This window comes from Ostrea edulis, chromosome 4 (assembly GCF_947568905.1).
Source record: "Ostrea edulis chromosome 4, xbOstEdul1.1, whole genome shotgun sequence".
Classification (NCBI taxonomy): Eukaryota; Metazoa; Mollusca; class Bivalvia; order Ostreida; family Ostreidae; genus Ostrea; species Ostrea edulis.
In genome coordinates this window covers 30,064,262-30,076,668 of record NC_079167.1, presented here as the reverse complement: position 1 = coordinate 30,076,668, position 12,407 = coordinate 30,064,262, and the positions used below count along the sequence as shown (strand labels likewise).

Sequence of the window (12,407 nt, the reverse complement as noted above, 5' to 3'; positions counted from 1 at the left end):
ATGTGAATCAATGCCGATTTTCAGTACCTAATATTTGCACATGCTTGAAAACCTAGTTTCGCATCTAAGCTATTCTGGATATATGTCTTTAAGAATAATACATATTCTTTCTCTTTTTTTAATGCACTTGCTTAATTTGGGAGAAATAATGAAATCCAGAAATCAATTATCTCCTGGAAACGTTGGCATGTTAAAGCACAAACGCCACTTTCAGTCATTAATATATTATTAAGGAACCCAGCTCATGTAATTAAAATTTCTTAATTATAAATTTACTGTAGATTCCCATTGATATGACTTAGACATAAATTGTAAATGATCTCTCGTTTTACTATACCTTTAGAATTTATGAACCAGAATTTATATCCTCGCGCGGCATTCAATATCACAATGAATGGTATCGCCGTATTACGTATTCAACAAGGGGGTTCTCCTCCCACGTAAGTACTTAATTTTCGCTCTCTAGGAAAATGCTTTGTTTCCTCTTTGAATCAATTGAATGATTCATTTCCGACACAAATTAGACATATATTTTAATGACTGATGAGTGCACAGATTTATAATATCTAATAAACACATGTATATCAAATTGACACACACATTTTATATGACGTGTTATTTGGATTAGTCACGTGACAAAATCATCAATACCAACTTCTTCCAATAAGAAATATTAATCTTTGAATAAACATACATGTAAGAAAAGAGATTGTAGACGATAGTTTGAACATGGGCTAATATGAGGATCTAATATTTCAGTAAAAAGAGCAATATAATAATTATTCATGAACTCTTTGTAATTTTCATAAACTCATTGTGATTATTTCTTAAGCCTTAGTATATATTCCTTAATTCATGGTAATTATTCCCAAACTCATAGTAATTATGCATAGACTCATAGTAATTATTCATAAACTCATAGTAATTATTTCTTATTAAGTCATAGTAAACATTTCTAGACTCATGATAATTATTCATGAACTCTTTGTAATTATTCATAAATTCATAGTAATTATTTCTTAAGTCTTAGTAAATATTCTAAAATTCATAGTAATTATTCATAAACTCATAGTAATTATTCCTAGATTCAAAGAAATTCATTCTTAAACTTAAAGTAATTATTAGTATAGCAATAATTCCTAGCCTGATAGCAGTCATTCCTAAATCATGGTACATGTAATTATTCCATCAGTCCCAACAATAATTCTTAAACTCGTAGTAATTAAATCTAAACTTATAGAAATTGTTCTTAAACTCACAGCAATTATTCTTAAACTCGGAATAGTTATACTCAAACTCATAGTAACTATTTTTAAATCATACAAATTATTCTTAAAGTCACAGCAAATAATCAGATAATATTTATCAATAAACTCAGCAATTAAAAACATATACATGTAGTAATTAATCTTAAAATACACGTTAATCCTCCGAATACATTAAAGCATTGTATTGACCAAAAATGTCAATATCTCTTTTATTATATGATTCAATTTAAAACATCTAGACTGGATACTCGAGCCTACGAAATGATACCATAGTCAGGCATATTTGTATACAGTAAGACCTAGTTAGACATAGTTGTATACAGTAAGACCTAGTCAGGCATATTTGTATGCAGTAAAACCTAATCAGGCATATTTGTATACAGAAAGACATAGTCAAGCATATTTGTAGACAGTAAGACCTAGTCAGGCATATTTGTATCCAGTAAGACCTAGTCAAGCATATTCAGGAATCGTATAAAGCTAGACCTAGTTCAAAGTGATAAGAGATGTGAGTTTTTATGACTTGATGATTTAAAACATCGACACCGGCTACTACAACATGTAAAACTTACCAAGCGATGCATGATCGGCCATTTTTAGATCGGGTTCGTTGTTATCAATTCAGCTATTGTTTCAAGGTATCACACCGGTAATTATTTTCACTATATACTACTATAGAGGGGGGAAAATCCCTAAAGCCAGTTTGTTACATTGATGCCAAATAATGCAGACGTAAATGTTCTAGCATACCTGTCTCGATTGTCGACAATGGAAAGAACAACACCCTACGCGGGATTTTCTAAAAGGTTTTACCCGCAAACAAGACTACCCTTAAATCCACGTGTTTTTCACATGTGTGTAAACAGCATGAGTGCACCCTCAGGAAGCAACCTCAGCTACCAACATCAGATAGTTCCTTTGTAACAAGTGATTATTTCTACAAATTACACTAACATTCCAAATTAAGGGTTAAAAATTTCAGAGAAAAGAATAAGTCAGCGTTTACAGTCAGCATTTCGCAAATTCTATTGTCGTTATAACAATCTAGTTTGCCAATACAACCTATCATTGAGTCAAATGCTGTCTGACAAGTGTCATACCGATTGTTAGGCCGTTCTTGGCACATAATTTTGACTACGGATATCTCCGTTTACCTGATCAAAATAATTATACAGATGTAGGACTCACGGCGGGTGTGACAGGTCGACAGGGGATGCTTACTCCTCCTAGGCACCTGATCCCACCTCTAGCATATCCAAGGCTCCGTGTTTGCCCAACTCTCTATTTTGTATTGCTTATAGGAGTTATGAGATTGATTACTTTTCGTTATCTTCACCTTTCATAAGGGGAAATGATAACCGCACATGAAAAATGCTATTCTTTCAAATACATGTGGAACTACAATTGACTACGTTCATATTCAATTACCGATGTGATACCTTGTATACTCAGTTCGTGATAGAAGTAAATCTTTCTTTACAACTAGTGCATGGAAATAGGAAGTGAGTAGAAAAACGATTTTTCATTGAGTACCCACAAAATAACATACATTGTACCACACGTATTCATTTTTAAATTTCCGATTTCTATTTTGCCCGATGTTGGAAAAACCAAATGTTATTTTTATCTCGATGGCACGTGAAAGTTAATGAAATGTTCTTTTTTTCCCCTAAGCGAACCGGAACGCACGGAATTATTAAATCATATAATGACTCTCATTATTTTTAAAGCCAAAATGACATGCCTTTGATTGGCTAGAAAAAGTCTAATCAACAATTAGGTCACTAAAACAAACAAGATGGAGGAGCATGAGGACAATCCAGTGCTCAAAGATTATCCTATGTCGCTTAAATCCAAGTGTGGGAATATTTCGGTTTTATATACTGTAGGTAGTAAGAGATAAAAAAAAGTTTTAATTTGATTATTTCCAATGATTTAATGTTATCTTGAATTGATTGCGATTACTACTGTTTTTGAGTGGTTAAACAACTTCTTGATTCAATCTAGCAGTGTATGCTTTTAAGATCTGTATTTAATCTACTGATTTTATTACATGTAAATTATGAAAGGTGAAGATAACGAACAGTGATCAATCTCATAACTCCCACAAGGAATGCAAAATAAGAGTTGGGCAAACACGGACCCCTGGACACACCAGAGGTGTCTAGGAGGAGTAAGCATCCCCTGTCGAACGGTCATACCTGCCGTGAGCACTATGTCTATCTAGATAAGACTGAGAGATGGAGAGATAAGATATAATTTTGCTTAAGAAGGTGAGGAATAGCATGGCATGTCATATTCGTGATTTTTAACATATTTACAATATTGAATACAAAAGAACTGTATATGGACTGCGTTTAATTTACCCCCCCCCCTCCCCCCAAAAAAAGAAAAATCCCCAAAAGAAATGACTTGAATTTTCTAAAGCAATTTATTTTTCTTTAAAAAGAATCGCCGTCAGACAGTAAAATAGTTCATTTTCGATGTCATATCGCAACAAATGACTCAAAAGCGCAGGTAAATATGTTTATGGTTTTCGCTCTCAATGATTTCACATGAATTTTCGAGGAGAAAATTACGCCTAATCTGTACCTTTACTCATGAATATTTTGTTTTGAACTAGTTCTAATTGTAACGAGGACCGTTACAGATACCTTTCAAGCTTTCCCTATTCACAAAACAGTGCCACTTTGTTTGAGCATGTTCCATCGAATCGTTTAACATACACTTTTTCAAAAACAGTATAACTTTCACTTTATTTCTCTGAGTTATAAAAGAGAACTTTGTAAGTTATTCAAAGCCTTATCCAATCAAAATAAATTGTACGTGCATGCACATGCTGGTCAGTAATTTTAACCAAGTCAATCTGTTAAACTCTACGGTATAATTTTCAAACTAATTCATTCAAAACTAGAACTAATTGTAACGGGACGGTTACGGATGCCCCCCTTAACGTCCTCCATACAAAACGTTGTGCCATTTGAATACCGGTAGTAAGTTCTATCAAATTGTCCAGTAGATATTATATGCAATAATTTTTTTTTTACTTTATTTCCGTCATTTGATGGAGAGTTATACAAGTTAAAACGTTATCCAATCCAACGTGCATCACTTCCTGGTCAGTAACCCCCCCCCCCCCCCATGCCAATCTGTCAATCTTTACAGTAGATATATACAGTATACCTTTCTAAACCTTTCATTGACAAACAAAATGTATAGAAGTTTTAACTAGTATCTATTCAAAATTAAGCACCAATTCGTCTTCATATATAAATCAAGATAAGATTAAGGAATTTAAAAGATTTCAATGAAGAATGAGGAAATCATGAGAACAAACTAGGAGGTCCAAAACAATGCACGTGCGCGCGCGCACACACACACACACACACCATGTGCATCTATTTCATCACTACTAAACTTCTTACATTGTAGGTTCTTCTATATACCTATATCAGTCTTCCGTGAAATTCCTTTCTGTCTCCAGACTATGCATTTCCTCTCAATAATGATTGGTGGAAAATACATGATGTGAAAATCCACAATATTTTCAGTGTTTGAAATGATGTTCTAAAGTTGCAAGGGAATTATTTTAGTGCTGATCTAATTTACGTACAACTTAACAATTTTACAAGGTTTCCAATCTTTAAAAAATTAGAAAAAGACAAGCAATCTCGTGTAGAATCGCATTCTCGTGCTTTCGGAGAAACAACCGCGAGGCTTCTTTCCCGAAACTTGTCGGACTAACCGGAGATGTTACTATTGTTCCGTCTACTGGCTTGTTGATTTGATTACATTAAAAGGGATTCAATTATTTGACAATTCAATTCTTTAAGCCAGTTTTAAGATATTTCTATATTTTAAACATATTTATTTACATATTTTAATATGTTTTACGACGTGACCGTGTTTGAGGGCGAAGCAAAAAAGTTTTGACATTAGTATCTATATCCAAAACAGGACAAAAACAACCCGAAGTTAGCACGCGGGCAGAGCTGTATCAAAGCATCCTAATTTTTGGACATTTGATCCACCTATATATTGAACGCGGGAAATATAACGCAATTGATGTAAACAGTACATTGTGACGTCAAATTCAGCGTCGTTATTTAGCAAATTTACAAACAAAGCGTTTGAACCACAACAAAAAAACATGGCGTTAATCGTGGAGTGATTATATATGATTAAGAAAATAAGATTTGCATGCTTTTACGGATTTTATGTGTAACATCTCAGAACGACGTGAACTAGGGTAGACGAGATTCAAAATGGAGGAATACATCTCCACGCGCTAATATTCGAATCGACGCCATTGGTACCAAACTTTTCAAGTTCCATAGGTATGGTTTAATTTTTCATTATTTTCCTATATTTTCCTTTTAAACATGTATATACGTGTTACCTATAGGGAGAGCTCCGCTCTCACGGCCCTTCGGGCCATGAGAGGGCTTCGCCCTCTATGATTATTAAAACTGGTCTATGTATATAAATAAACAATCTAAGCTTTACACAATCTAACAGAATAAACCATGATCCAAAACTATATTGGGGAACATAATTAAAGTCATCTCAAAGCTTTAGTTCTCCCCAACTTGCTGTGTATTATTCGTTTATCATGCATAGTATTTTCTCTTCATTTACCTTTAATTGATTGGTTAATTTTATTAATTGTTTGTCAATCATATGCAGAATGTAACATACTGCGCATCGCCCCAATATGGACAGGTCTAATATATCTTTGTAAACGAACTGATAGACACGTACTGATGTAAGATCATACTATTCTAATCTGATATATGATCATTCAGTAATTACTTAGCAGTTCTATATAAACACAGTTTTGATAAAATATTGTTTACATTAAGCTTTAAGGCAACTAAATCCAGTCCTTAGTACGGCCTCTGTGTCACCAAGCTGATACAAGTCAAAGACAGCTCTAGTGTAAAATGCCAGTCCCAAAGCGATACCAGTCTACAGAAAATTAACTACCCCAGGATTCGAACCGCTTACATTACCAATGAGCAAGGAATGTGATTTTGAAATCTAGATAATATTCATATCGCTATGTCACCTGTCAGCGAGTGTGTTCCTCTCGTAAAATGTTCAGAAAATAAAATAAAACAAAATTTACTTGCCTTTTCCTGCAGTCTATGCACTGCTTACGATGAAAACAATCAAGCTTAAAATCCATTTTAGCAGTTTCACAATTTCTTGCTTGGATATGATTCTGTCCTTTCAGAAATTTCAAAGAAAGTTTCAAATTTATAGGAACATCGTTGTGCAAAACTGCATGAAAATAATTTGATATCTATGAAACGTTCGTATAACTTTCTCAAAATTTGATAAACCAAGCATGTATTTAGTTTTTCCGTTACACTTTGCATGTTATCCCAATATTGTGAGAGAAACTATTGCATTTTATCTTTCGTTCTGACTGAACTTTAAAGACTTAGATGGGTTTTTTAATTCGTCAAATGGTGTTTATAAACTGATTCACTGCCATTAATAATTAGTATGTACTAGCTGCTTCAAGTCAAATAGTTAATTGTTATAGCATAGACAATGTCGGTTCGATTTAAAACTGATCCTGATTGAACGGTTATGCGTGTTCAACTCGCTACTCTTTTTACGTAGTTACGTAATATACACGCTTTAGAGTCTTTTTGGTCCTTGGCTTATAATTAGTAGAAACAATTCCTGATAAATGGCGATAATCTTGTCTGTGCAAGGTACCATTTTAATATTCAACCTTCTAATAAAGTATATAGTAGATGGTCTTAAAGTATATTTTCAATTACTGTGTGTACTCGTAAGAGGACAGAACGCCATCAAAAGTTATTTGATCAAAGGAAGATAATGTTCTATTACATGTCTATGGCTTACTATAAACTATACTGCAATGAAACGGTTGAAGCCTTTGAAATTTACATATTTGCTGTTTATAACCATTATGAAATATTTTTAATTGATGTAGAATACATAGAGACATTCACATTGTGACATCAGTTTCCAACTTCATTTCAGTTTCTTCTCTGTGGAAGACAAAGAATGGATCTAAACAGAAAAAATATATATTCAAATAATCATTCTATCATAAACGTACCTTAAACGTCTTGGAAAATAATTCATCGAAAACGCCACACTATGTAACACACTGTTGAAAGAGTATAACTAATATTTCTTAAGTATTTCAGACACGCTCAGTTTGCAAACTGATTGTTTAAAACTGATATCTACCAACAGATTTGCAGATCTGAAGGGATCTCCTTGGTCCATCAGAATCATCCAATCCCCAAGAAATAACCGCTAATCCCACGCTAGTCAGTTTGTTTTGGATTACCAATTCTGATTCCTCCATCAACCAATTCTCTAGCAACTCATGACAGCTCACCCCAACCGTTTCTCTAGTAACTCATGACTCATGGATCCTCAACCTAGCCGTTCCTATAGTAACTGATGACTACTTATCCTAACTGTTCCTATAGTAACTCATGACTGCTCATCCCAACCGTTTCTCTAGTAACTCATCACTCATGGCTACTCACCCTAGTCGTCCCCATAGTAACTCATGACTACTTATCTTAACCGTTCCTATAGTAACTCATGACTACTTATCCTAACCGTTCCTATAGTAACTCATGACTACTTATCTTAACCGTTCCTATAGTAACTCATGACTACTTATCCTAACCGTTCCTATAGTAACTCATGGCTACTCACTCTAACCGTACCTATAGTAACTCATCACTATTCATCCTAACCGTTCCTATAGTAACTCATGACTACTTATCCTAACCGTTCCTATAGTAACTCATGACTACTCACCCTAACCGTTCCTATAGTAACTCTTGACTACTTATCTTAACCGTTCCTATAGTAACTCATGAGTACTTATCCTAACCGTTCCTATAGTAACTCATGACTACTTATCCTAACCGTTCTAATAGTAACTCATGACTACTCGCCCTAACCATTCCTACAGTAACTGATGACTACTTATCCTAACCGTCCCCATAGTAACTCATGGCTACTCACCCTAACCGTTCCTATAGTAACTGATGACTACTTATCCTAACCGTTCCTATAGTAACTCATGACTACTTATCCTAACCGTTCCTATAGTAACTCATGACTACTTATCCTAACCGTTCCTATAGTAACTCATCACTACTTATCCTAACCGTTCCTATAGTAACTCATCACTACTTATCCTAACCGTTCCTATAGTAATTCATGACTACTTATCCTAACCGTTCCTATAGTATTTCATGGCTACTTATCCTAACCGTTCCTATAGTAACTCATGGCTACTCAACCTAACCGTCCCATAGTAACTCATGACTACTTATCTTAACCGTTTCTATAGTAACTCATGGCTACTCACCCTAACCGTTCCTATAGTAACTCATGACTACTCACCCTAACTGTTCCTATAGTAACTCATGACTACTTATCCTAACCGTTCCTATAGTAACTCATGACTACTTATCCTAACCGTTCCTATAGTAGCTCATGACTACTCACCCTAACCGTTCCTATAGTAACTGATGACTACTTATCCTAACCGTTCCTATAGTAACTCATGACTACTTATCCTAACCGTTCCTATCGTAACTCATGACTACTTATCCCAATGTAAAACTTATACGGTACCAATTTTGATGCACCAGATGCGCATTTCGACAAATAATGTTTCTTCAGTGATGCTCAACCGAAATGTTTGAAATCCGAAATAACTATGAAGTTTTAGAGCTAAATATAGCCAAAAACAGCATGCCAAAAAGTGGAGCCAAATTCGTCCAAGGATAAGAGCTATGCATGAGGGAGATAATCCTTAATTTTGAAATGAATTTCTGAATTTTATAACAGTAATTAAATATACATCCGTATTTTCAAGCTAGTAACGAAGTACTTAGCTACTGGGCTGTAGCGACCCTCGGGGACTAACAGTCCACCAGCAGAGGCCTCGACCCAGGGGTAACCGTTCCTATAGTAACTCATGACTACTCACCCTAACCGTTCCTACAGTAACTCATGACTACTTATCCTAACCTTTCCTATAGTAACTCATGACTACTTATCCTAACCTTTCCTATAGTAACTCATGACTACTTATCCTAACCGTCCCTATAGGAACTCATGACTACTTATCCTAACCGTTCCTATAGTAACTCATGACTACTCACCCTAACCGTTCCTACAGTAACTCATGACTACTTATCCTAACAGTTCCTATAGTATTTCATGGCTACTCACCCTAACCGTTCCTAGAGTAACTGATGACTACTTATCCTAACCGTTCCTATAGTAACTCATGGCTACTCAACCTAACCGTTCCTATAATAATTCATGACTACTTATCATACCGTTCCTATAGTAAGTCAAGACTTCTCATGACTACTCACGCTAACTATCTGTATAGTGAGTTTTGGCCCTTCACCCAACTGTTTAATTACTATCTCCTTACCGCCTCACCTTAACTATCCATATAACATGTCAAGGCACCTCAATCAAACCGTCTCTAGAGTGATTACACCCTTTTAACCCTTCCCTATGGTGATTACACTCAATTTACCCGTCTCTAAAGTGAGTACACTTGATTTGACCGTCCCTGTAGTGATTACACTCAATTTACCCGTCCCTATAAAGAGTACACTCAATCTAACCGTCCCTTTAGTGAGTACACTCAATTTAACCGTCCCTGTAGTGATTACACTCAATTTACCCGTCCCTATAATGAGTACACCCAATTTAACCGTCCCTGTAGTGAGTACACTCAGGTTAACCGTCCCTATAGTGAGTACATGTATGCGTGCCAAAATTGTCGTGTATTCTTCCACGTTTTTGTAAATAAAAAGCAATAAACAAAAGTGACGTAAAAGAGATAATGTCTTTAGATGAAAAATGATCCATATCAACGACCTTCCAACCCTTTGCCAATATTCTATGGCCTCGTATCGGAGATTCGAGCATATGATTTTGGTCTGTCCGTCTGTCTGTGTGTATCTGTTTGTCTGTCCGCAGAAACTTTAAACTTCGTCATAACTTTTGAATGGATGGTGATAGCGCTTTCATGTTTTACATGTACATTCCTTTTGCCAAGACCTTTCTTTTGGTAGTAAAATGTTTTTCCCCATGACTTTGGGGTTTGGTTTAGTTTTAAAAAAACCTTATCCTTGGCAATAACTTTAGAATTGTTCGCTCTAGGACTTTCATATTTCACATGTGTATTCCCTGTGAAAAGACCTTTTTTGGATTCCAGAATTATTTAACTGTCGTAAGTGGGCATCCGAGTTTCACAAACACATTTTGATCATACACAACCACGTCTAGCCGTATTGATGACCTTGAGTGAATTATTAGGAGGGTTCATGGAAGTAGATTGAGAGAGATATGTAAATTGTTATATAATTTGTCACATAATCGATCTTTTCACATCATGTACAAAATAATACCTGTATAAAACATAACTGCACGCTTAAAGTGTATGCACCTTTTATGATAAAGTAAATTCCCTGCTTGATACAAATATTAGCTAAACTTAAAGAAAAAAAAATGGTTTCCTATTTCGACCGCCCCTGAAAAAATTGCTCTGTCTCCAAATTTATGAAATTAATTCTATCTTAGAATACGAACCTTTTTTCCAGAATTGTTTACTAAATGATGCAGTGCTTTAATTGAAAACTGGATTAGCTGTATATAACTGACTAGCTCGCTCAATGTCACTGCAAATTTCTGTCCAAAAATAACCATTTCCCTACCTTCCTATTTCCATCTACGTCTATAGGCCAAAATTGGTGGTCGCTAAGGGAAGACAAATAGCATTTTATTTTTGGCCTAATGACAGTTTAGTTTTAATTGAAATAAAGAATAATCATCATGCATCTTTGTAACACATGTATATACATGTAATACACACTGTCCCTGGTGTTTCTGTGACTTCAAGTAGATGTCAGTCACTGAATATGATAAGGGGAATTCCCCCAGTCGTGAGCATGTCAAGAGAAAAGAGAGCCATTGTCCTGTCTGACACATACAGCTCTGTAAATATGACGTATTCTAAGACTAGGTCTACAAGAGAATCTTTATAATTGGATTTACAACAACTTGTTTTAGAACATTACTATGATGTACAATGGTGGGGGTATCAAATCTTCGTTATTTCCACACCATTCAGTCTCTAAGGGACGGATAGTTTGCCATGATAAATTTAATACTATGTTATATAGATACAAAAAATATGATCTATTATTGAACCTCCATCATAGCTTCAGCTTCTAATTTCATGATTTAGATACTCACGACTTTAAACATAAAAGAGATTTATCTGTCTTTTTTCTTCTATTGATCACTATTATAATGAAAAATAGAGAAAAAAAATCTATATTTGTACGAGTTCAGAGCTTTACTTACCTATGCCAGCCATTTGTTTTACATAGGATTTACGACTAGATCCAAAGTACAGGGAAATTACAACGTTTCGTTGTTTCCTTTCTTGCTATTATGAAACAGGACATGAGATGATAATTACTTCCCTGTGTTAAAATACACAAGACAAACTTCACCCTGATATCATTTAAAGAAAACAGGAAGTTTAAAGTGACTGATTACAAAAAGAGACTATAGAAGGAAGGTGATCTGCATGGAAGCGTGTGAATTTACCTGATAAAAATCCAATTAACTTACGGTAACGGATTTCAGGCACAATGGATTAGATCAAAATTTAGGGAAATTATGATTATTTGATACTGTTTAGATTGCCCTCTTATTAGATATTATAACTGATATTTTTCTAATCCCAGAACACCGAAATGTATCTTCCATCTTGAGATCCGCCACCTCTTTATCCTTATTATGAGTACAATGATATTCCATCAGCGATTTAGAAGTGTTTAATCGTATCAAAATATAACGGTGGCAGCTGCAGCGCTATAATGGAGGGCCGCGGATTCACGTGAATCGATCGGACGGCTAAAATGTAAATAAACATTAAGATGCAGCAGATCTTAAGCCGTCTATCTCAATGGTTTCGCGAATAAAGGTTACCCCCAAGATACTGTCAAAATGTGAAAGATGCAAAATGTAACGCGGTGGAAACGAGGAACTTAGGAGTACCCCAACGAGGTGATTATCACACCCCCG

The 12,407-nt window shown here is 35.1% G+C and overlaps 1 protein-coding gene across 4 annotated transcripts in view; it reads right to left on the bottom strand.

Moving 5' to 3' along the window:
- The window catches only part of LOC125671785 (regulator of G-protein signaling 17-like), a 56,871-nt gene extending 45,045 nt beyond the window's left edge, over positions 1–11,826 (bottom strand). For 2 of the 4 annotated variants that reach the window (XM_048907692.2, XM_056161170.1), the window contains exons 1-2: positions 11,679–11,803; positions 7,259–7,319 (exon numbers count right to left, since the gene is read on the bottom strand). In XM_048907692.2, the coding sequence (XP_048763649.1) occupies positions 7,259–7,319; positions 11,679–11,691 (74 nt within the window). In that variant the 5' untranslated portion in view covers positions 11,692–11,803. Of the gene's footprint in view, positions 1–337; positions 357–7,258; positions 7,320–11,678 lie in introns of those variants that run through there. The other 2 variants (XM_048907694.2, XM_048907696.2) reach the window with 2 other exon arrangements.
- Between the last annotated feature and the right edge of the window lie 581 nt (positions 11,827–12,407).